Source organism: Peromyscus eremicus, chromosome 2 (assembly GCF_949786415.1).
Source record: "Peromyscus eremicus chromosome 2, PerEre_H2_v1, whole genome shotgun sequence".
In the NCBI taxonomy this organism is placed as follows: Eukaryota; Metazoa; Chordata; class Mammalia; order Rodentia; family Cricetidae; genus Peromyscus; species Peromyscus eremicus.
Genome location: NC_081417.1, coordinates 36,728,119 through 36,754,463, shown reverse-complemented (window position 1 = coordinate 36,754,463; position 26,345 = coordinate 36,728,119). Strand labels below are relative to the sequence as shown.

At 45.1% G+C, this 26,345-nt stretch overlaps 1 protein-coding gene across 3 annotated transcripts in view; it reads left to right on the top strand.

Moving 5' to 3' along the window:
* Sulf1 (sulfatase 1) overlaps positions 1 to 26,345 on the top strand; it is a 162,511-nt gene that overhangs the window by 115,055 nt on the left and 21,111 nt on the right. For all 3 annotated transcript variants that reach the window (XM_059254000.1, XM_059254001.1, XM_059254002.1), the window contains 10 exons: positions 574 to 724; positions 1,644 to 1,819; positions 4,263 to 4,391; positions 4,673 to 4,729; positions 6,168 to 6,297; positions 19,419 to 19,635; positions 22,300 to 22,552; positions 24,578 to 24,674; positions 25,214 to 25,308; positions 25,658 to 25,723. In XM_059254000.1, coding sequence (XP_059109983.1) covers positions 574 to 724; positions 1,644 to 1,819; positions 4,263 to 4,391; positions 4,673 to 4,729; positions 6,168 to 6,297; positions 19,419 to 19,635; positions 22,300 to 22,552; positions 24,578 to 24,674; positions 25,214 to 25,308; positions 25,658 to 25,723 — 1,371 coding nt within the window. The remainder of the gene's footprint in view (positions 1 to 573; positions 725 to 1,643; positions 1,820 to 4,262; positions 4,392 to 4,672; positions 4,730 to 6,167; positions 6,298 to 19,418; positions 19,636 to 22,299; positions 22,553 to 24,577; positions 24,675 to 25,213; positions 25,309 to 25,657; positions 25,724 to 26,345) is intronic.

The following is a 26,345-nucleotide window of genomic DNA, read 5'->3' as shown; positions in this document are numbered from 1 at the left end:
TCTTGGTTATAGTTCCAGCAAATATAATTGAATTAATGGTTTTAATATACAACATGAAGAACGAGCAAATCTCATGAAGATGTACCAGTGATCGATAAGATTATCTAAAGAGATTAATGTGTTGAGATTGTGAGTCATCATCAACCCGCATAGCATGCTGATATCTTTATTTATTATGCTCATTAGCAATAAACAGTTCATGAGCTAACATCATCCCGAGAACATTCCTTTCTGCATTTCCATTTTATCTGTAAATCTCATCGTCATGTGCTGCTTACACATTTTATTCATGGAGCCCAGATGAACTTGAATCAATTACGTGTTCAGTCCGAGTATTATCAGTGTGGATTTACACACCTACAGAGGATGTATACTGTTTGGGGTGGTGGAGACCACAGACAGTCTCAAAGCCCAAAGAGATCTCAAGAAGCTTGAGAGGAAAACACTTCAGCAGTGACTACATTATCTCTCAGGAAAGATTATTTCACAGCCTTTAACTTGAAATGTTTTCGCAAATGACCAAGTTTTTGTAAAAATGTATTTATGGTAAGATTGCTTTCTGTGTGTTTTCAGAACTCCAAGCTATAACTACGCACCGAACATGGACAAACACTGGATCATGCAGTACACGGGTCCCATGCTGCCCATCCACATGGAGTTCACCAATGTCCTCCAGCGCAAACGGCTCCAGACTCTGATGTCAGTTGATGACTCTGTAGAGAGGGTAAGGCGACCACCCCTCTCGGTGACATGGTTTCATCTAACGTCCTCCCATAGATCCATTCCAGTCAATCCAGTTTTTGTTTCCCATTACTGTGTTAAGAGAGAGAAGCAAGTGTGGTCAGTGACCCTCATCCCTGTTCCCTTACCCTGTTTCTTCGAGTTTGATTCTTAAGGAGCCAGTGACAAAGGACAGAAAAATCAAAATATCTCAAATCAGGGTCCATATTCTCAAATGCTTTCAGAAATTGAACAAATCATGTCAGTGACTAAAGCAGATTTAACACAACGCACTAGGGACCGGGGAGAACTGTGGAGGAGGTAGCGTTAAGGAAGGAGCCTCTCTAACGCAAACAGCGACTCCACTTCATCTTTGCAGTATAAAAACGGAAACCAAGGATGATCGTGTTGTCTGGCTTTTGAAAGAAGACTTGCTCTACCCAGACTGGGTCTCCTTTACACTTGTAATTAAATAAAAAAGTGATGAAATGAAAATTTTCAAAGTGAAATCTAGAGAGGCAGTTTCATGACTTGTTTTGTTGTTTGCTTGTTTAGCAAACAGGAAACAAATCCTGTAAGCAGAATGTACTAGATTTAAAAAAAAAAAAAAAAAAAAAAAGAAGAAGCTACATTTTGACTGTAGTGCGGCATATTTCCCCCACCAGGATCAGCAAGTATTTTAAAATGTGGATGATGTCCCTGTTTGCCAGCCTCACGAAAGTCACTCTTGGCTTTTGAAAAAACAATGAGATTCAGGCATGGTGGGTACATCTTTAATCTCAGCACTGGGGAGGCAGAGGCAGGTGGAGCACTGTGAGTTCTAGGCCAGCCAGGTCCTTTGGGGGAAGTCCTTTGGGGCAAAGCTCTGGCAGGTCACCTCCCATGTCACACTTGGCTCTGACTTGTCCTGTGCTCTGTTACAGCTGTACAACATGCTTGTGGAGACAGGTGAGCTGGACAACACTTACATCATCTACACTGCCGACCACGGATACCACATTGGACAGTTCGGACTGGTCAAGGGGAAATCCATGCCATATGACTTTGACATCCGTGTGCCTTTCTTTATTCGTGGTCCCAGCATAGAACCAGGATCGATGTACGTATTTCTCTGTAGCATGGAGCTGTCATAGCTCCGTGATGCGACATCTAAGATAATTCAGATCCTAATCTCAGTATCTGGTTTCTTTCCATCCAGAACTTTAAAAAAAAAAAAAAAAAAAAAAAAGACAGGTTGGTAATTGACCTTTTCTGTCACCTAGTAATCAAACTATTTTGTTTAAAGTATTAGTGAATGTGACTGGTTCTCTCAAACTGAGAAGAGTCTGTTTCCTTCTTGCCCTGTGTACATGGCCAGAACTTGCTTTTGGAGACTACCACCCCTCTCTGAATCAAAGGTCCACTGTCACGTTTTACAAAGCCCAAAGTCATTTTAGCTTTTAGTTATGGGTTACAATGCCTGGTTTTCTTTTAAGAGGAAAGACACTTAAGTGAGTTGTTTCTGTCACTGAGACTGGTCCTGTGTCCCTTTCTGCACTGATACCCTCATCACAGACACAGGTGTCCATGGCCTTTGCCTACCGTATTAACTTGCTTTGTAGCAAACTGAGATCATGTGTATAGAGAATTATGAAAATAGTAAAAGACAAAATTGGGAGCAGAATTCCAAACAGTGTCTACCATAGACTCAGGCAAAACTAGGAAGCCGTAGAGGCAGAATGGGAACCTGCCTGAGAATTCTTTCTCTCTGCCCCCCCCCCATCTTTATTTCTTTTCTTTTTTTTTTTTTTTTTTTTTTTTTTTTGGTTTTTTGAGACAGGGTTTCTCTGTGTAGCTTTGCGCCTTTCCTGGAACTCGCTTTGGAGACCAGGCTGGCCTCGAACTCACAGAGATCCGCCTGGCTCTGCCTCCCGAGTGCTGGGATTAAAGGCGTGCGCCACCACCGCCCGGCTTATTTCTATTTATTTATTCTCTTCTTATACAATACATCCTGACCGAAGTTTCTCCTCCCCTCACTCCTTCCAGCATCTCCCTTTCCCCCAGATTAACTGCTTCTCCATTACCCTTCAGAAAGAGCCGGCCTGCAAGGGACATCAGCCAAACATGGCGTAACAAGATGCAATAAGATTAGGCACAAACCCTTATATCAAGGTTGCATGAGACAACCCAGTAGGAGGGAAAGGGTCCCAAGAACAGGCAAAAAAAAAAAAAAAAAAAACAGTCAGAGACACCCCCTCCACATACACTCCCACTTTAGGAGTCCCACAAGAACACTCGGCTACAGAACCGTAGGTATACGCAGAAGACTAAGCTCAGACACATACAGGCTCCATGTTTGTAACTCCAGTCTCCGTGAGCCCCCATGAGCCCTGCTTAGTTGATTCTGTGGGTCGTGTTCTCCTGGTGTCCTGACCCCTCTGGCTCCTACAATCCTTCCTGCCTCTCTTCTGCGTGGTTCCCCTGACTCTGCCTAGTGTTTGGCTGTGGGTCTCTGAGAATTCTTGATGCTGGAAGTAGCATCGTTGGAACCCAGAGCCCAGGATTCTGAATTTCGTGTATAGGATCTTACCTGCTGCTGGGATAAGATGATGGGAGGAAGACAGGTTATTTGAAGAAGGTTCTGTGTCTATTAAGATTACACCAGGGAAAGGGGGAATCAAATATATGTTACACGAAAGCAATCAGGAGACTATTTGAATGCCAGCAAGAGAGCAGAAGGGGGTTAGGGTAGGGAAACCAGGAGTACAATATGAAATGTCAATGAGACTCATTTCCTTGTATGCTAACTTAAAATTAGTTTTGAAAATTCATTGGAAATTGTCTGGGTATAGTCATCTGTAGTTAGTTTTGTACACTGAAGTCTTAGTTATAAGACAAACTAAAAACTGTATGGTTTCTTACAATATTTATTTACAGCTTAATTCAAGAGGAGTTCTGGAATATCACATTTTAGAAGAAGCATATCACACACACACACACACACACACACACACACACACACACATACACACAACCATGGTGCTGGAGAGATGGCTCCATGGTTAAAAGCGTTTACTGTTCTTGTAGAGAAGCCCACTTCAGTTTCCAGCACCCACATCAGATAGCCCATAACTGCCTGTGACTCCAGCTCCAGGGAATCAACACTTCTGGCCTCTGTAGGCATCTCACATGCACGCACCCACATGCAAACACACACACATGCAAACACACACATGCACACACAAACATATGCACACACCCACATGATGCACCCCTTTACACATACACATAATTAAAAACAATAATGAAAAATAATTAAAAGCACCAGGTACCAATAGACATCTTGCCTAGCTGTACACTCAAGACACAGTGGTTAAGGGGCATCTCTCCTGCCCTCACCCCCTTGAAAATCAGCAATGCCGTTGTCTACTGCTCACTCCTCCCTAGGGGAACAGAGGGAGGTGAGGCTTGAAGGCCAATGAGCCATGGCTGTGAAAAAAGCATCTCTGTTGCCCTCTGCTACCTGCTTTAGGTCTAGCCTGGAACCATCTGTCTCTTTACAGAGTCCCACAGATTGTTCTGAACATCGATCTAGCCCCCACCATCCTGGATATTGCAGGGCTCGACACCCCTCCTGATGTGGATGGCAAGTCTGTCCTCAAACTTCTAGACCTGGAAAAGCCAGGTAACAGGTGTGTCAACATGTCTTCTCTCAGCCAGCCCCCAAGCACACCAAGCCCTCACTGGTACCCAGAGCCAGCCAGTGCTGAAAAACCGTGGAGGTAAAATAAGTTTTCCCCGGGAGGATTCCTACAAACGCAGCCTTTCTCGGCTGTTTGTGAATTGCGCATTGATGGTGAGGCAGCCATGGTCTGTGGGAAGTGGGAGGTGTTTCTTTAAATAAACTGTTAGCACAGATCCATTTGGGAAAACATCCAGATGCTAACAGTAAATATTATTGTTTTGATTTCAGGTTTCGAACAAACAAGAAGGCCAAAATTTGGCGTGATACGTTCCTAGTGGAAAGAGGGTAATTATCGGTTCCTGGGGTGCTTCTGGGAACTGCTCCTCGTGGGCAGCTCTTCCCGCTGGGTATTTTTTTCCTCTTCTTATTTTGGTTTACTAAGCATGCAGATTTCACAAGCCCAGTTTCAAGTTTGGCTTTACTATTTTGCTTTATTTTATTTATAAGTGAGTGTGTGCACTCGTGTGCATGTGTGCATGGCACATACTTGAAGATGAGAGGACAAGTTTCAGGAGTCAGTTCTCTCCTGTCATAGGTTCTGGAGATCAAACTCAGCTGTCGCCGGGCGGTGGTGGCGCACGCCTTTAATCCCAGCACTCGGGAGGCAGAGCCAGGCAGATCTCTGTGAGTTCGAGGCCAGCCTGGGCTACCAAGTGAGTTCCAGGAAAGGCGCAAAGCTACACAGAGAAACCTTGTCTCGAAAAACCAAAAAAAAAAAAAAAAAAAAAAAAAACCTCAGCTGTCAGTTGTGCTCAGCAAGCATGTACCTGCTGAGCCATCTCCCTGGCCCCACAGTTTAAATAGCTGATTGCCTATTCCCTGCCAATTAGCAGTCATTATTACTGCAGTAGAACTCTAGAGAGTAAATTGTCATAAGATGGGACTGGAGCCTCTTTGTGGGTATAGATTCACTGTGGCACTTCTCAGCCTTGTCTCTTAGCAAGTCAACTGCCTTTCTCTTCCATCCCTCCCAAGTCCTGAAAGCCATCCCCACCCAGCCTTGCCTGTACCCGGCGGCTCAATCTTTTTTCCTTATGTGCTCTTTATAAGGAACTATTGACTTATATACATTTCTACTAACTTATATACATGAATGCCATTATAATTCTTTCCATAGTCACTTCTGGAATGTCTGGTTTGTGGTGTGCATTGCTTTGTTTTTTCTCTTTATGTAAATTGAGAGAGAGAGAGAGAGAGAGAGAGAGAGAGAGAGAGAGAGAGAGAGATTAATGCAATTGTTTATTTACAAAAAGAACCTGGAGGGTTTTTGTTCAGTTGGATGGTTTTGGTTGGTTGGTTTTGGTTTTTTGAGATAGGGTTTCTCTGTGTAGCACTGGCTGTCCTGAAACTCTCTCTGTAGACCAGGCTGGCCTCAAACTCACAGAGATCTGCCTGCCTCTGCCTTCCCAGTGTGAGTGCTGGGATTAAAGGTGTGCACCACCACCGCCTGGCAAACTCTGAGTATTTATACAGAGCTGAGTGTTGGAAACAGTGCTTTCCAGGAACAATGATTGCTCCTCTGCTGATTCTGCATCTTCCCAGGACCCCACTCACAGTGCTCACAAAGGACCCAGCCTGCACTGAGCTCCTGCAGATAGCAGTGGCATCTGAGCCATCCTGTCTGAAGGGTGTGGGGTGTCTGTGATAGGAAAGGAGGGTGTGTGGGAATTGGGAAGGTGATCGGTTGGTTCTCCAGTAAGAAGCTTTCCCCTTTCTGTCAAAGGAAATTTTTACGGAAGAAGGAGGAATCCAGCAAGAATGTCCAGCAGTCAAACCACCTGCCCAAGTATGAAAGGGTCAAGGAGCTGTGCCAGCAGTCCCGATACCAGACAGCCTGCGAGCAGCCCGGGCAGGTGAGTGCAGCACTGTTCTCCCCCACCCTCCCGTGCTCTCCAATGCTCAGTTAAACAATTCAGACATGTGTGTATCCCGAAGATTTCCATGGGGAATGCGGGTAAACTCAGTGACAGCTCCTCACCTCCAGAACCGTCGACCTGTCCAAGCCTGGCCTTCCCATCACTACCCAGGCTCCCTCTTGTGAACAAAGATGGCTCTCAGAGGGATTTCTATGCCAAAGGGCACTGGTTCCATCAGAGTGGGTCATCTAGCTGTGTTCTACAGATCATGTACTAAGGATATAGACGGCTGCTGAACAGCGACCTGGTGGGACTTTCTGTTCCAATCAGAAGGGACAGGTCTAAGCAGGGTGTATGGTGGGATCTATACCAGAGCTGGGAAGGAAAAAACAGCCTGTATGTTCACTTCTAGCTCACAAACTTTTTGATATCAGCTGTGATTATGAAATTGAGGCTTGGCCAGGACATCAGCTGTCATCAGTGAGAATAGAAAATACTATTCAACAAATTAACACCACCTAAAAGAAATTTGGGCTGGGTATGGTGGTACACACCTGTAAACTCATCAACCTAGAGACACCCAGGTGGGTCTCTGTGAGTTCCAGCCCAACCTGGTCTACATGAGTTCCAGGCTAGCCAGGCTACATGGTAAGACCTTGTCTCAAAAACAAAAAACACAGAGAAAGAGGAAAAAAAGAAAGCAAAAAAGTAGGGACATGTGGCCACCAAGAATTTTAAAAACTCTTTGGTTGGAAACTGTGCCAAATAAAAGGAAATCTATACAGACTAAAAGAAAATTCCATGTCCCAATGGAATGGCAAAATAAAAAGAAAAGGAAGGAATGGAGGGAGGGAGGGAGGGAGAGAGGGAGGGAGAGAGAAACAAACAAACAAACAAATAAATAAATAAATAAATAAATAAATAAATAAATAAATAAATAAATAAATAAATAAATAAATAAATAAATACATGATGGTAGGAGGGAAAAACAGACCCGTCTGTCAGTTAGACTTCTGTCACATGCAAGGCTCAGTGTGTACGATTTGTGTCTGCCTGTTGACTGTAACCTGTACGTCTTTTTTGTTTGTAGCCATGGGAATCCCCATCTTACAAACAGATGGCTAGTTGGATGAAAAATCTAGAATCGAAGCAGGAACTGTCTAATTAAGAAAGCACAGACAAGGGTTTGGAGAGATGGCTTGGCTATTAAGAGTGCAAACTGTTCTCTCAGAAAATCCAAGTTCAGTTCCCAGCACTCACGTCAGGCGGTTCCAAGGGATCTGATGCCTCTAGCCTCCTAAGTAAGGCACCGGCACTCAGGTGCACATACCCCCACACAGACTCATATATATGCACACAATTAAAAATAACAAAAATAAACCTAAACAAATAAGCAAAGGGCACTTGCGGCCCTCCGAGATAAGTTATCCTAACTAAAGAAAGAGGGTTTTTTTTATTTTTGTTTTTGGTTTTGGTTTTTTGAGACTGGATTTCTCCATGTAACAGCCCTAGCTATCCGGTATCTCACTCTGTAGACTAGGCTGGCTTCAAATTCACAGAGATCCACCTCCCTCTGCCTCCCAAGTGCTGGGAAATCCTATGGGGAATTTCTTTTTATTACACATGTCTCTGAGCCTTAGATATCCACGTAGTTGTCTGAAGATACTAGGCATGAGAAATGGGCCACCTACCTGTTCTCTAATGGCCTCGTCCATTGTGCTCTTATTATAAGTTCCCCAGTGTGCTAAATACGTCATGGTCAACAACGTGATCCCAAGTCTCTTGCCTCTCGACTTCCTGTTTGCAGAGTTACTTTGAAGTATAAAAGGTTGGGGAGAAGGAGGGTTCAAGGCATAAAATCATACTTGCGTATAATTCTAATCAGCCTTAGTTTTCAAGTGATTCACAGAAAAGCTTAGACCTATTCATCGTATTTTAACTCCAAGTCTTTAATATCTCACATGGACACTCTTAAGTATTATTATGAAGGCAACCTCAGGGTTCTTCTGAAGCTCCCAGATAGTTTGTAGGAACCAGCCTCAACAGGCTAATGCACTTTATTCAGGAGTTGGAAATGCTCACTGTTTAATGTTTAATGTCTGCAAATTGCTAATCTTGTTAGGATCTGAGCCCTCTTCGTGGCGAGCAAGATATGGATTTGGGAATGAGGCACGCCACTTATCCACCTTTCAACAGACCATTCTGCAAATTTCTCATTATGGCTTGTGCTGAAACTTCAGTCTATGTCCTAGAGGGCAAATGGAGCATAAACACAATCATGTCATTTTGGCAAAAGCCTCACACTTGCATGCTGTGCGGTAACTATATTAAAAACCTAATTTTGTTTTTTTTTTTTCCATAGGTTTCTAAACTTAATTTGCTCCGGTGAGATGGTTTTATGGCTGTCTCTCTAGAATGTACCTCCTCTGTTACTTTCTTTCAGTGTGGAACAGTCTGAACTAAGATTTTTTTTTTCCTCACACGGGTATTTGAGAATGTCAGAGCTTGCCTCTCTTAGAAGCACCCCAATTGATGAACAAAGAATTAGGCTATGCCTAGACAGTGAGCTTTTTTTCCTATTGAAATTCTTCAAATTGGGTAGAAGATGGGTTTAGGAGAAGGGATGTGAGGGGAAGTGGCTGCCTCAAGCATTGGTGGCCCAGTGGCACTAGGGAATAGTGACTATGATCTCATGGTTCCTTGAGTATGGCCCCTGGACCAGCAAGATCAATCTGACTGTGGGGCTTGTCAAAACGTAAATTCTCTACCCCAGCCCACTGATTAGGTACCATGGAGCCTAGCAGTTTCTGTGGACAAGTCTTCCAGTGCCTGCTGGGGAGAATCTGGGAGTGTCAAGAAAGTTTTAGAAGCCGAGATCAGCTCTGGTGTTGGCTTCATGTTCTATAGAGTTCTCAATCTCCTACCATTTGCCTTTCTATCTAGCTACATTGAAGATTATCTTTTTGCAGACAGTACCACTGACTTAAAAGAAAAAGAATCCAAATAATAAGGTCGTGTTGCTTGGGGACCAGAGTAACAGCTCAGGAGACAGCTGAGGCTAGAGCTGACCAGTCTGAATCCATTCATTTATTTCTAGTACTGAGCACAGGGCTTCACACATGCCAGGCGCATGTGCTATCAACCCAGCTTTTCCTCCAACCCGGCATCCACCCTGGGTCCTTGGCTTCGTATTTGGGCCATGCCCTCCTCTTGCCAAGGATAACAGCCTTCATCCTCATGCCTGACAATTTGTGGGGTGCTGAAGAAAACCCAGCAATGTCAGCTCTATTCTCGTCATTCCCAGCCGCCAGAGAGCATGCATATCTCCCACCCCACGCCCTTCCTTACCCGGTCACCTAGGTAGTTATGACCAGTACATGAAGCAGCTTAATTCAAAGAAAACAGAAGGGAGCTTAAGAGGGTCCGGCTGGATATAGTAACAGCTGTTTCCTAGGTGTGTGTCCTGATCAAGTCTCTTAAATTCTCCCAGGCCTCAGCTTTTCTGTCTCTAGAATAGAGAAAGCCAACCTCAGAATGGTGAGGAACAAGTGCTCTCATATGCATAACATGTGAGGAATGACTGGGAGTAATTTCTCCCCGGTGAAACTGTTCTTCCAGGCACTCTTACCTGTTGTTTGTATTTCTACGAAGCCTCAGGGAGTCAAACCGGGCTGGAGTCCCAGACGCTTGGCGTGGCTCCTTGACTGTGTGCACAGAACCACCAGCAGGGATTAATTATGACAACATGGACATATGTGTTTGCATTGCTTCCATGTTTCTGCATTAATCCAAGACAAAGTGTGAATTCCCGCCACCCTCTCAGCTAGGAATTCTGCCCCAAGCACATTTGTGTGCACACATCGTGCTACCACATAAACACACTCACGCTCTTGTGCAAAATCTAAAGGTGATGCTGAGTTCCTGCTGCACGCGGCTCTCACCTGGGAGAGTTTCGGAAACTATCAATGCGTCTTCTGCCCACAGAGCAGCCGGATCAGATGTATGTGGGTGGCAGGAGGCATCTGGGGGATTTCTGTTTCTCTTGTCTGTTTAGGGCTTGTGTTTTGTTTTATTTGTTTCTGTTTGTTCTTTGAGACAAGGTCTCCATATGCAGCCCAGGCTAACCTTGAACTCTCCGTTCCTCTACCTCAGCACCCCAAGGGTCCACATTACCAATGTACACCATCATCCCCTCCCCCAGCATTTGTGCTGTTGGTTTTTATTTAACCAGTGGTAAGAACATCAAGCCTAGCATCAGACCCTGCCAAAGCTGGAGGAGTCTTAGAAACCCTAGTTGAATGATAGCATTTTCTGACCAAGGAAATTTTGATCTAGAAAACTTAAGCCAACTTACATCTCTTCACTTCCAATCTTGTGCTCCTCTCTGGTAACTTGTCTCTACAACAGCCTGAGACAGTAGACTTTCCCTTGACAACTCCACTGAGGGCCACGGCCCTCAGCCCTGTCTGCGCTGTGACATCTAAAGCCAATGCACAAGTCCACCCAGACAAATTCACTCCAAACTTCTGGGGGGAGAGATAGTTGTCAGCTCTCTTTCAAACTTCTGGAAGAGTCTTCTGAGCAGGCAAAGTTGAGGAGCCCAAATGTCAGGTGCGCACTCTGGGACAGTTGTTTTCTTCTTCGTCCCTCGTGGTGGAGACATGGATTCCTTAAAAGCCAGCCACGTGAAGGAGAAACTCTCTGGTTATCCACTCCTGAAATACTTTTTACATTTCCCTCTGACATTTCACATGGGGAGAAAAAGCAGCTTGGTGTCATTTTAATAGATCAAATCTCATGTCCTTTCATTGAATTGTTGGATCCCAGCACCTTCTCAGTCCCATTTTCCTTCTTGCTGTTCCATGTATATGAAGTCAGGGATATACTAAAAGCACTCCAAGGCCCCACATCCAGACAGCTGCCAGGATTGTCACAGAACTGGGTGGAGTTTGCTGAGTACCTGACTTCTCTGCTCTGAAGTCAATGTTCTCACCAAATGCTTCCTCTTCTAACTGCCTGTCCCGCTCACACTGTGGCCACCTGTTGAGCGTGAATAAAAGGACATTTCCCAATAAGATTTGGCTGGCTCTGTTAGTTTGCCAGACATGAACAGCTTCTTTCCAGGAAGCCCCTGGACCCTGGTTAAATTCACAGCAGGGTTGTAGATGTCTCCCTGGGTCATCCACCATAGTTAACTTATACTTTGGCTGTCACATCCCATCACACCCTGATAGCCTACCCTTGTCAGCATCCTCTGGCTTCCAAACCTGCTCACCCCTCTTTCTCAACTGCATGTAAGTTGTTGCCTCTGCCTTCTCAAATGCTCCCCTCTCACCTGACGCCCACCCGAAGTTCCATACCCTGAACCAGGCCAATATGCTGCTGCTTCTTCTTCTTCTTCTTCTTCTTCTTCTTCTTCTTCTTCTTCTTCTTCTTCTTCTTCTTCTTCTTCTTCTTCTTCTTCCTCTTCTTCTCCTCCTCCTCCTTCTCCATTTATTTATTTATTTATTTATTTATTTATTTATTTATTTATTATGTATACAGTGTTCTGCCCACATGTACACTTGCACACCAGAAGAGGGCACCAGATCTCATTATAGATGGTTGTGAGCCACCATGTGGTTACTGGGAATTGAACTCAGGACCCTTAAAAGAACAACCAGTGTTCTCTTAACCTCTGAGCCATCTCTCCAGCCTGCCAATATGCTTCTCACAGTCATGCTCCAGGAACCTTGGGATTACACGCCCTTGGATAAGTTACTTACCTGTACTGTCTCAGTTTCTTCATCTTTTGTATGGACGCAGCAGTGCCGGCCATAGAGCTTACTGTAAAGGTCATGTGGGTTTATGTGTAATCAGAACCCGGGATTGCTGCATTGGCCCACAACAAGCTCTTCACAAATGCCTTCCGCTGTTGGTCTGTCCACTGTCCTGTTTGACATGAAGTGCTGGAACCATACCCTTCCCCACATCAGCATTGCCTTATGCAGATGTTGTCCACACTGAAATTTCTCTTTTCTGTTTCTCCTTCCTTCCTACCCCTTCCCTTCCTCCATCCATCCCATCTCATCTCGAGAAAACAGGAGCTAAATCTCCTTCGCAAAACTCTAGTTCCTGTTTGTGAGAAAGTTTTACAGCAGCTTGAGCTGAGTCGTGGTTTGGACAGAGACATTTATATGGTCCTTCTATTCCCAACATGGAGTTTGAAATGTTATCGCGCAGCCTCCAGGTAGCTGGGTTTAGGATGCTGACACCAGCATAAAAGTTAATCAGGTCATCACAAAACTACTGCTCAGTGATCACATTTCTGAGAACATGATTTGACCTATATTATGGCATATAAGAAGACACACTTTGGAGAATTAGCTTGTGTATATAAAACTCAGCTTTTATCTAGTCCCTGGACAACAGTAGACATTTGAAAAAAGAAACTGGGGTTCATTTTCTGTTTGCTTCTTAATCAGGCAAGTATATACTAGGTGTAAATCACAGCATCCATATGCAATCTGAGGGATGTACGCAGTCCAAAACATAGGAACCCTGATGATTACCTAGGGGTTATCCAGAAAGAAGTAACCAGAGTCATAATGTTGCCAAGTATTATGGTAGGCATCCCATGCCTAAGTTACATACCAAGAGATTGAGGCTCAGAAGGAAAAGTCAACGGACCAAAACAGAACTGGAAGTCTAAGTTCAAACCCAAATGTGTGTGTGAATCAAAGCCATAGACCCCTCTGTTCTGATAGCCCACCCCCGGATAGCACCAGCCTTTGGGAGCCTGACTTAGGAGGATCACGCACTTGAGTCCAGAAATTGAAGACTATTCTCGGGTAAATATTGCTGTGAAGAGACACCATGATCACAGCAACTCTTATAAAGGAAAACATTTCATTGGACGGTTCACTTACAGTTCAGAGTTTCTGTCCATTACCATCATGTTGGGACATGGCAGCATGCACGCAGACGTGGTGCTGGAGAGGTAGCTGAGAGTTCTACATCGTGCACAGGCAACAGGAAGTGGTGGTCTTAGACACGGGACGGTATCTTGAGCACATATGAGCTGCCTCCACAGTGACACACTTCCTCCAACAAAGCCACCCTCCCAATAGTGCCACCCCCTATAAGCTTATGGGGGCCAATTACATTCATACTGCCACACTGGGGTGCACAGTAAAGCCATGTCTTTTAAAAACATATATGTGCCAGTGAGATGACTCAGTGAGTAAAAATATTTGCTACCCTGCCTGACAACCTGAGTTCAGTCCCGGAAACCCATGTGGTAGAAGGGGAGCATTAACTCCTACAAGTTAGCCTCTGACCTCCACACAAGTTCTACAGTATGTGTACACATGCACACACATACACACACTACTGTAACTGGTCCGCTAACCTCCACATGAGCACTGGTATGTACACACACACATACACACACACACACACACACACACACATTAAATAAATTAAAAATGGAAAAAATAGTTACAACTATTAAATAATAATTGCTCTATTCTAGAATTTATACCCAGAAAATAAGTTGTCCTGTGACTAGATAAGCACTTTTAAAAATCAGTTTCCATAGCACTGGCCTGGGTTTACATACCACATCTTCTCTTTAGAACTCAAAGCACTCAATAATTTTTTATAACACATCTTTAGGGCTAAGAGAGCCAGGTATTATTTTACCAGATGCAGAGTCTGGAAGAAAACTGAGGTTCTGTTGTATGCTCAAAGTCCTAGAGTTAGGAGCAAAAGACAATTAAAGTTGAGGTTTTCAGACACCCAACCCAAAATTTGCCTGTATGAAAAATGGCTACTACATACCAAGTTCCCACAACTTCCAATTCTGTTAAGAACAGCGCATCAGTGTGCGTGAAAAGATGTAGTAACTGTAGCATTAGCTGAGCGGAGCACTTTCCACAGGGAGCTCTCGTGGGTTGCTGTTTCCACTCACACTCCTGACCCAGCCCAGCTCCCTCACATAGCAGCCTTGATCAGGGCTGCAGACAACTGGGAAGCAGATACTATGTAACTCCCAACTTCTCTAACTTATAAGGCAGAACTTGAACTTTCCGTCAACTGCTCTAAGTCCAGGACAGACTATGAGCAACATTTACTGGCTCCGTGAACGTGACTGGCAGCCCACTGGGTAGCTGTAAGGATTGCAGGAATTAATTCACGTCACCAGCTCTGAACGTCAAACAAGCATTCAGCAGCGTTGATGGTGGAGGTAAAGGTGGTAATGATGAACATGTTTTCAAAAGGTACGGGACGTTTTTCTCATTTGACTTGATTCTACACGAGTCTAGCTGCACATGGCATTGGTGTGCCTGTGCACAAGAAAATCACCAGCCCTGTCTTCTTCATGGGTGCTATTTACACACAGGCAGATGGAAACAACCAGCAACCAGGACACGTGACTACCAAACTCAGCGCTACTCCACTGAGATAGCTTTGGGGGACCATTCGAGGACATGACACATGGTCTTGCCCCCCCCCCCCAATTCCAAGTCAGTGTAGTGGGAAAGGCTGAAATAACAACTGAAGAGACTCAACAAATATTTTTTTTTTTTTCGAGACAGGGTTTCTCTGTGTAGCTTTGCGCCTTTCCTGGAACTCACTTGGTAGCCCAGGCTGGCCTCGAACTCACAGAGATACGCCTGGCTCTGCCTCCCGAGTGCTGGGATTAAAGGCATGCACCACCACCGCCCGGCTCAACAAATAATTTTATCCAGCACCTTGCTGACTGTATCTAGAACCCTTTAAGGAAGAACGTAGGATAAACTACGGACACAACCTTATCCGTCAGAAAGCAGAAGGAGAATTGAAATGATATCATTCCAGAAAGCACGGGAGAGACCTGTGGGAGGAGTGAATGGCTGCCACATGGCTGACAGGTGGACAGAGTGATGAACTGATTTACTCAGGAGCCTCAGGATTAGATCAAAGATAGACAAGGATGGCCATGTTTCTGCAGGGTGCTTGCTGAACAGACACAGCCAACTCCACTTTCCATCAGCAGGTGCCTCAGCCAAGTTCAAGCTGAACCTCACCAAAGAGCTGAGAGGCAAATGCCTTCTCTTATTTTGACCACTGAACAGCTTGCAGTTTTAATTTCAGAATAATTCTTTTAGAAGTTCCCTATCTCTGTTTCCACCTATAAACTTGCCCAGTGAAGCTGCCATTTTGGTAGCAGCTGTTCCAAGATTTTATTGCACAGTCATAAAAATTGTCGTGGTAAGAGGCACTGAAGTGGTAATTTTGTTTCATTGAAATTCCTGATATGCTTGCCTTGGGAAGATTGCCTAAGCCTCCAGCTAATTACACTATGTAGAGGGGTCTGTGACTTCTGCAGGTCCATGGTGGAGAAGATAATTGAGATAATTGTTAGTGGATATTGCCTTATCCAAATGTGTGTGTAGATGCATGTAAGTAGCTGTGGTGTGTGTGTGTGTGTGTGTGTGTGTGTGTGTGTGTGTGTGTGTGTGTGTGTGGTCTTGTGTGAAGCATTGTCTGTTCCAGAGACAGCACCAGACACTAAGATTCTTAAACTCACTGCTCTGGAAGGAACTCCCATTCCCCCTTTCACAGGAAATCCATGAGGAATTTGGCTGGTGGCAAAATGGGTTAGATTCCAAATAGGCGGTCACTGAAAATCCTACACACACCTTTGTGTTCTACAAGACTCTGCTTGTCCCATCAGCTCCTCTGCACCACAAAGAAAAAGAAAAGGCAGAAAACCTTTAATGTGCCGTGGCTGAGAACATTCAGAAAGTTTGCACCATGGTCCTGGGGTCAGCAGTAACTATTTGGCCAGGCATGGTGGTACACACTGACAGCCCCGGTTACAAGAGGCTGAGGCAGGAGCCTCACTTGAACCCAGGAACGGAGACCAAGTCTCAGAAGTGGTTGTTGTTTGTACCAGAGATGGTGTGAACTGGAACCACAGACAGACCTCGATTTTTAAGAATGAAATCATCAGCCCCATTTTTGTGTGTGTGGCTGGAGCTGGAGCTTGGCTGTAAACCGCCTTAGGCATTGCAAATGCTGACTGGAGATTATCCAGGTGGGTGGCGGCATCTTATGCCATTTGAATTTAAGACAGAAACAGACATATACACAGACACATTGAATCACCACCTCCAATTTCTCAAACTATGAAATGTTACCTCTTTCGGCAGTACTTATCAACAATAAGAATTCTATATGGTGTACAGTTAGTTCTTAGTGAAAATGTCTATCAGCTTCTGAGAACTTCTTTTGGGTCTTTCACAGAATTTTTTTGGGCCTCTCTCAGAACTTCATTTGGGTCTCTGTCTTACACTTTCTCAAGTTCAGTGGTCATATCCTCTGAGTGCTTTAGAACCTTACCTGGAAAATGGTGGGTTCCACTTTACTTGGAGCAGACTCTGAAGCCAAAATTCAATCATTAGTCCATGCGCTGGAGAGGGAGTGAGGCCAGCTGGTTACTTTTAAACAAGTACAAATCCTGACTCACAGACATACTGGTCACAGTTTTTGTCCTCCTGGAATCATTTCTGAGATAATTACACCCACACATTTTTTTAGACACACTTTCCTTGCACACAACACAACCCAAATATTCAGATCCTTCTCAAAGCTCAAGCACCTGAGCTATAGAGACTTAAATAGCTCCCTCCTGCCTCCCGCAAGGATTCCAGCTACATAAAGGTCTGAGTCACTGGGGAGCTGTTACAGGTGGCAGTATCCAGCCAAAGTGCGGACTCACTCATGTGACATGGCTGCTTTGGACTCAAACAAATCAATGTCATATTTTCATATGTTCGTTTGTTTGAGACAGAGTCTTACAATCCAGGCCGCCCCAGACCTGCAATCCTCCTGCCTCCGCTTCTTGAGTGCTACCATTATGGGCATCAGCCACCAGGATCAGCTGACTTCATTTTTCTTTTAAGACCTGTTGGTTTATGTTTGTGTATGTATGGTGCCTATGTGTGTTTGTGTGAACCACATGTGTGCCTGGTGCTTCGGGAGGACAGGGAGTGTTGGATTCCCTGGAACTGGAGCTATTGGTGGAAGTGAGCTGCCTGATATGGATGCCGGGAACTGAGCCTGGGCCTCTAGAAGAGCAGGATGTGCTCTCAGTCACAGGGCCATCTCTCCAGCCCCCACCTCACATGTGTGAAGTTAAGTCTTTAGCAGCTTAGTCCGCTCATTGTGGTGGTTTGTGTTGCCTCCCTGTGGCTTACTTGGTAGGTAGTTGCATTCTCCTAGGCGACCTCCTTTTCTGGGTGAAGATACTGAATCTTCAAGGCATTCCAAGCAAGCCCTGAATGTAGACAAACCTAACATGGCTTGAAACAATCATCTGGTAACACCAGGAGTGTAGAGGGCTAATGTGGACCCACCGAATGTGCTCTAGATACTTGGGGCTTGGGGGAGAAGCCTCAGTACAGCGTTAATAATGAAACATGTACCAAAGACATGTAACTCCCTTGGTGGAGATGAAGGGTGACTGTGAAGCCCTTGTTCACTGTGGAGGGTTGTGTACCATTTTAGACACGTGTCATTTATCTGTTGACAAGGCCGTCAAGTCCCTCGACCAAGCTTTACTCTTTTATGTTTGAGATTTTGCTTCTGAGACACCTCCCAAAGGTATTGGCTTACCAGAAGGGAATGAACGATACAAGATTCTCATAGATAGTGCTGGAATGGGCATCCTTTTTAGACACAACTTATTTTAAGACATTTGATAATGTGTGACACAGCCAGTGTGGTTCTTAAAGCACAAGTATATGGCACTGGCCACAGCTTAGAAACCTGTGTGTTGAAATATACATAATAACACACAGGTAGTACCTGTATATATACATACATACATATACACATACATATATATATACATACATATGTGTATATATATATATACATACATACATACCTGTATGTATACACTTAATGTTACTGATGTCTATCAGTACTCACTGTTGAACTGTTGGGATCAACTTCAAATGACGGCCAATATTCTCCCTACACGGCCAATATTCTCCCTACTAACCAATGAGTACTTTAGGGGTTGAATGAGAGAAAATGGAAAGTAAAGACATTATTGGGGCTTTCACATGGAGAGGAGCTCCTGAGGGGCCTCTCAGAGTGAAGAGATTAGTAGAACCAGAATGGTGCTTCAGAAGTGTAAACTTGTGACATTCCCACAGCTCTGTGCAAAACAGGATCTAGGAGCCCCAGTGTGACCTGGGAAGATGGACTCCATCGCGCTGGGGTTCAGGGCACGCTGCGGGCATGACTCCCTGTTTGTGTTTCCTGGGAAGGTGCACTCCATCGCCCTGGGGTGCACCGCATGCTGTGGGTGTGCAGGGCTTGTAGAAGAAAAAGGAAAACCAAAAGAAAGCCCGCCTAGTTTGCCAAGGTTTGGGAGCCCCCCAGTCGGCTCTGCCTGTAACGGCCTCAAATTAAATGCCTCTCAGTCTTCCTCATGTGCCACTCTGCTCAGGATCACTTTATTTTTTTTTTTTATTATTTTTTTTTTTTTTGGTTTTTCGAGACAGGGTTTCTCTGTGTAGCTTTGCGCCTCTCCTGGAACTCACTTGGTAGTCCAGGCTGGCCTTGAACTCACAGAGATCCGCCTGGCTCTGCCTCCCGAGTGCTGGGATTAAAGGCGTGCGCCACCACCGCCCGGCTTCAGGATCACTTTAGAAACCTAGAGGCAGAGCACAAAGCAGGCAAGTTTGTTTTTCCAGAACAAATGGGGCGGTTCGGGGTCCCGGTGGAAACGGCCCTGACAGCTGGCTGGCTCTGGGGCTTGGGACTCTAAGGGCTTTAACATGTTTCATTCAAGACTGTTTAGTCTGGGTGCTGAGGATTCATTTATCAGCGTTCAGCGCTAGTGTCGTGGAGGCAGTTCTGATTTCCAGCGATTTCATTATCATCTGTACGTGCCTGCCACAGAAGAAATAGAGCTGAGAGGGGAGTGACTGCAGGGTCACTTGAAAACATGTCCCTTTTCATTCATCCCTTAATGGTATTGCCAGTGAGCGAGGGGGAAAAAAAACTAGCTAGTGCTAGAGAACCTAACAAATCCCATCTGGCTCGCGTCACCCGCCGCTTCCCGCTGGCTTTTGCAGAAGTGGCAGTGCATTGAGGACACATCCGGGAAGCTCCGCATCCACAAGTGTAAAGGACCCAGCGACCTGCTCACCGTCCGTCAGAGCACACGCGACCTCTACTCTCGCGGCGGGCACGACAAAGACAAAGAGTGCCAGTGTAGGGAGTCTGGTTACCGATCCAGCAGAAGCCAGAGGAAGAGCCAAAGGCAGTTCCTGAGGAACCAAGGAACACCAAGTAAGCCGGACCTTGGGGCAGGCGCATGCTCTGTTGAGACAACCCCCCCCCCCGCGCCCCACCCCGACACGATTTACATATTAATGGTGCCTGGATGTCAGAATAAAAGCAAAATCATTGTTCAGTTTAAAGTAAGATAGCAAAGATGGGTTAGACATTTTACGTTGCCAATGTTTTCCCTTAGCATAGAGTGAAACTCCCACTTTCGGGCACAGAGCATCACACAAGAGAGCGTCAGGGATATTCTGTGGGAACCGGTGTGGGTGGTTTAGGTCCATTTTACTTTACCTTCATGGTGATGCCCTGCTTTGTCTGTCTGCCTTAAGTTGCTTTAAACTTCAGGTATCAATTCCATGTGTGTTCAGCCTGAAAAGGAAGGCATGAACACTTTTTAAAGGCCCGTTTTTCATGTTTTAGCCTGTATATCTCTTTAAATGTCGTCAAACGGTTGTATCACGCTGACTAGAAGAATCAAATTAGTTGTACTTAGCATGGCATACACTTACTGCCGACAATTTCCTTCATGAAAACTCTCAGGTAACTGATTGACACGTTGAGGTTATAGACTTACAGAAAAAAACAAAAATGGGGCAACCATCCACTGAAGAGTGAGAGTCTGGTGCCACCTAGTGGCAAGTGTGAGAAGTGGCTCAACTCTGTGGTAACTTTTCCGTGTTAGCAGTCAAGTTCTCTTTAAACCTGTGTCCAAGAATTGTACACAAATCGTTCAAGAAAATCACAGGATATTGTTTGTCCTGAACAGAATGGACTTTAGAAACATGAACACATGATTTGTATCCAAAATTGACTACTATTCACTTTCCACAAATTCTTTTCCCCACAAATTCGTGAAGTGGTTCACAACCAGAAAAGTTAAGAACCACTGAGTTTCTGGGTAGTGGTGGCGCACACGTTTAATCCCGGCACTCAAGAAGTAGAGGCAGGTGTATCTCTGTGAGTTTGAGGTCAGCTTGCTCTACAGAGCAAGTTATAAGACAGCCAGAGCTATACAGAGAAACCCTGTCTGGAAACCCATCCCCCTCCCTGCCCTCCAAAACGCCCACTGAGCTAAGGAATTGTCTTTCTTCCTGGAAGGAAACTGATGACATATAAACTACACAGGGAAATCATGGCTGATACACCCACCCTGATACAAACACCCCACTTAGCAGGAACACCCCCCTTCCACTTTTCACTGTGACTCCCATGTGTCCTGGAACAGCAGTGGATTTCCTCTTTTCCTAAAATGACGGTGATGTAACTCATCCTCTGCCATGGAGGCCACTCCCGCACCTGGAAACTAAGAGATCCTGTAGGGAGCAGTCTGCCCTGGAGGGGGGCTGACAATTCCAATTCCCACATCTCTGCCGGGCTTCTTTCTTACTCAGAAAAGACCAGAGGGGTAGTGAGCGCTAGGCAACATCCCATAGTCATGATGCACGATGGCCTTACTCTGCACCTTGTGTGTTTAAAATGTTACATGGCCGATGCAAGCGGTCAGAAATGTAATATTTTTAGAGTGTCCCCCTTTATTTGTGTAAACATGCGATGTTTAAAGTGCTCTTCTTTTTGAAAAGGCCCAAGGCAGTGGTGAGGCTGTAAGCCCAGACAGCACATCCCGGCTCTAGAACCCATGGAAAGGCATGCAAAACTCAAGGCTTTGGTTCCCTCATCAGAAAATGTGGATGATAGCACCGATTCATGTTTGATATCTCATAAGTTTTTTTTTAATTTATTTGTTATGTGTACAGCGTTCTCTCTGCCTTTATGTCTGCACACCAGAAGAGGGCACTAGATTTCATTATAGATGGTTGTGAGCCACCATGTGGTTGCTGGGACTTGAACTCAGGTCCTCTGGAAGAATAGCCAGTGCTCCTAACCTCTGAGCTATCTCTCCAGTTTGCTTTTTTTTTTTTTTAATGTAAGGACCATTATGACAATTCCACATTTCATGATCATGGATTCAAGATAGATATACAGTATACAAAGGGCAACTAAAGCTAAGGAAAAGATAAACATTATAAATAACAAGCAGGGATCATATAGTTCTATGTTAACTGCCATGGTATAGAGCCATTCATGTTGAGAACAACTAAATGTGAAACAAGCAGGGACTATATAGTTCTATGTTAACTGCCATGGTATAGAGCCATTCATGTTGAGAACAACTAAATGTGAAACAAGCAGGGATCATATAGTTCTGTGTTAACTGCCATGGTATAGAGCCATTCATGTTGAGAACAACTAAATGTGAAACAAGCAGGGACTATATAGTTCTATGTTAACTGCCATGGTATAGAGCCATTCATGTTGAGAACAACTAAGTGTGAAACAAGCAGGGATCATATAGTTCTGTGTTAACTGCCGTGGTATAGAGCCATTCATGTTGAGAACAACTAAATGTGAAAGCTCACAGCCTGCTTACCCCCTTGACTGAGGAAGGGCCTGCGGCCAGAGAGGTGTGACATCTGTCACAGGACACAGCCAGTAAAGAGCCTGCTTTTGCCTGTGTGATTTCAGGAGCTACCCCAGGTACCAAGATGCCCTCTAGCCATTCCGCCAGCACTGCCTGTCCCTCTCTAAGGTCCCAAGGTGACAGGTGCTATCGTTCTCCACACACACACACCAGCTCCTCTGTATTAATGGGTTTTCCTCTCATTCCAGAGTATAAGCCCAGGTTTGTGCACACCCGGCAGACTCGGTCCCTGTCTGTTGAATTCGAAGGTGAAATATACGACATAAATCTGGAAGAAGAAGAATTGCAAGTGTTACCATCGAGGAGCATTGCTAAGCGCCACGATGAGGGCCACCACGGGTTGGGAGGCCACCCGGCTGCTATTGGTGACCTCAGGGATGAGATGCTGGCAGACAGTAGTAATGCAGTCGGGCTACCCACCACTGTCCGTGTGACACACAAGTGAGTCTGCTTTTGTGGTTCCCAGGGTGGAGGTCAATAGTACCTTACACCCCATGCAATCACCATTTGGGCTTTACGAAAAGCGCTTTGTCACTCAGCAACACAGTGCCCAAAGGCTTGCCTGCACAGCAAAGGGCACAGGGACACAAGGAGCTAGAGCCAGCAGTGACCTCAACATGCCCTTCGGGTTCATATTATGGCTAATTGGCCGGGAACCCAGCCAGGGCAGTTCTTTCATATCTTAACTTAGCAAGCATGGATGAAGTTTCTATCCCCAAGTCATTACCTACAGAAGTGTCTGGAAATAGATGGAAACAGTTCTGGGGACTCTTCCATGGTCTGTGGTCCCCCAGACTTCGAGCATTACAGAATCAGGCCTCAGAATTGAAACATACCATGAAGAAGGATGGTGGGTCCCGGAGAAGTTTCTAGAAAATGGTTGTAGGCTAGGAATGAGTATGTAAGATACAGAAGATCCTGACCTGCCTCATGAGAACAGACAGAAAGGGTTAGAAGTCCTGCTGACAAGAAACAAACACTATTTCCATAGCTTAATAAACTCACACAACTCTTCACTTCCTCCCCAAATTTACCTACTCTTTTGATAAGTATTCTCTTTCTAAATTGATTAGATCTTCGTTTTATCCCCAGTATCATCACCATGGAGTATCATGGAGTGGGATGAGTTCACCCAGGATTTAGATGTCAGAGTCACACCCCATACCCACCCATTCCTATCCCTGGGTTGTTACTCTTTCGAAACTTAATGGGTGGCTGGGACTAGGGACATAGCTCAGTGGACAGAATGTTTGCCTCGATGGCCAGAAGCCCCGGACTTGGGACTGTCGAGTTGGCTCAGAGCTTAAGGACACTGGCTACTCTCCTGGAAGACCTGGGTTCAAGTCCCAGCATCCACACAGAGGTTCACAACTGTCTGTAACCCCAGTGTCAGGGCATCCAACACCTGCTTCTGGCTTCCTCAGGCACTGCATGCTCCTGGTCCACAGACATACATGCAGACAACACACCTCTACAAATAAAAATAAATGGACAGTCGATCCCACAGCACCACACAAACTAGGCATGAAGGACTGCACCTATGATCCAGCCCTCAGGGCTTCAGCAGGATTGGAAGTTCAAGTCCAGCCTGGGATACATGAAACTGTCTTTAAAGAAAAGACCCCTTGCCAGGCAGCAGGGGCACATGCCTTAATCCCAGCACTCGGGAGGCAGAGCCAGGTAGATCTCTGTGAGTTCGAGGCCAGCCTTGTCTACAGAGTGAGATCCAGGACAGAAACCCTGTCTCAAAAAATCAAAAAGAAAGAAAGAAAGAAAGAAAGAAAGAAAGAAAGAAAGAAAGAAAGAAAGAAAGAAAGAGAGAGAGAGAAAAGGAGGGAGGGAGGGAAGGAGGGAGGGAGGGAAGGAGGGAGGGAGGGAGGGAGGGAGGAAGGGAGGGAAGGAAGGAAGGAAGGAAGGAAGGAAGGGAAGAAAACAAGAAAAGACCCTGAATGGAGAAGCTGGGGGTCTAGTTCAGCCCAGTGTAAAGTGACTGTCCAGCCAGAGACCCCAGATTAGAGCCCCATCACGGCCAAACAGGGAAAGGAAAACATCAGAGTGTAAGTGGAGTGCTTGAGGTATTTCTTTAAAGGCAAAATAACGAAATGATATGTTTCTTCCAAGAAGCCATTTTTCATTGTGACTAAAAATCTACACACATACACACACACACACACACACACACACACACACACACACACACACACACATTAAAAGCCTGAGTTGGGGAGTGGAGTCTTTTCAAAGGAAGATGTATGTGAAAAGCTTCGTTCGATAAGCTGTTCTTGGGGATGATCTAGTTACAGGCAATGACCCCGTCCCTCATCCAGCCACTGGCCAGGACGCATTCTCATTTACCCTTATATAGGAATCAGCTCTAAGCTTGGTGCTTTTATCTACACAAAGAGGTTGAAGGTTTTCTGATACTTGACCCTACGCCTGTTTCTCTTGGTCCTGTTTGATTTCCAGATGCTTTATTCTTCCAAATGATACAATCCATTGTGAGAGAGAGCTGTACCAATCAGCCAGAGCGTGGAAGGACCATAAGGCCTACATCGACAAAGAGGTCAGTGTTAGGGCTGCGGTGGAGCTTGGTGATAATGAGCCTGATTGTCGTAAGCAAGGACCTTAGTTCCATCCCAGCACCGCAAACATGCAAGCAAGTAGAAAGCGATCCACATGGCTGTGTGCTCAGCTGCTTAGCCCTGCCATGATGGATGGGACATTCCATGTGTACATATCCTCCTTTTTGTAATTGCCTAAAAACTGAGAAATTCACCAAGGTATTTATCTTCCTCCAATGACATAGTGATAGTCCTACTGAAAGCAAGTGTGGGAAGAACAGGGATGAACCCAATAGTGTTTTGCACATTTTTGAGAAAATTATTCAGTTATGGAGGAGTATCTGTTAATGTTTCTGTGGCACACTGATTGGAATGTAGATGCGATATAGATGTGTTCTATAACGGTGTGTTCTATGTTCTGTGTGTCCCATCTGTTCTCTGAGATAGTTAGAATTGTGGAAGTCCACAAACAAGGTGGGCAATATTTTGCAAAGAAAAATCCTGATCTTAGAAGGGAATTGTGTGAACATGTGTTTTCCAGATTGAAGTTCTGCAAGATAAAATCAAGAACTTAAGAGAAGTAAGGGGACACCTGAAGAAAAGGAAGCCGGAGGAATGTAGCTGTGGTAAGCAGAGGTGAGCATGCATCCCACAGTCCCTTCCTGACCCAAACGACCCAGAGTGATTAGCCTGAGGCTGGCTTCTCTCTCAATGCTGTATGAGTCCATCGCCATGAGGCATATTGTTCTCGCTCACTCGAGTCAAATTAAATGCGTCATCCACTTAAGCAAAAGATACAAGCAAGTCCCACTAAACTGAAATAGTGACAGAAGACTCACTTCCTGTCATGTGTGTGTGTGTGTGTGTGTGTGTGTGTGTGTGTGTGTGTGCACGATGAGCCATTTAATCAAATGAAAGTATGTCATATGTATGTATACGTACATATATATATATATGACTCACTTTTTAATCTTCCGACCTGCAGCTATTACAACAAAGAGAAAGGAGTAAAAAGGCAAGAGAAGTTAAAAAACCATCTTCACCCTTTCAAGTGAGTAACTTCACGTTGGTCATGTTTACTAGCGGTCAGGGACTGTCCACAGTGACCGGAGGGATCCCTGTGTTCCACAGGGGATTCTCCTCCATGCGTGGTCCTCTGTGGGGATTGATGGAGAGTTAGCAGACCCTTGACTCAATGAGGGTGTTCAGCAGAGTCACCTGTAACAGTGCTGACCTCTCAAAATGTAAGCAAGCGCGTGGACATTTAAACAATAGCCGAAGTCGTATGTGCAAGAGATTTTGTATTTGAATGTTGACAAAATTTAAACTATGTGAGAAAAAAAGAAAAAAAACACTTGCCAAGGCTCAGGGAAGTAAAAAGAATATATGAGATGGAAGACGAGGAAGAGCATTGTGAAATACTGTCTTTTGAATGTGGCATTGCTATGGCACTCATGGACTCCCAGCAGTGGTGATTACAGGCATGCCATCAAGTTAACCAAAGTGCCAGCATGGATGAAGACCCACCTCTGAGGAGCTATTAGCAGCTGATAGCTGCTGGAGGAGGGAGAAGCATTCTTTCTGCTTTAGGGGTGTGACTACTGGTGTGGTCACACTGGGTGTGGTCATGGTTGCCCATGCTCTAGTAGACAGCCCCCACCCCTGTACATATG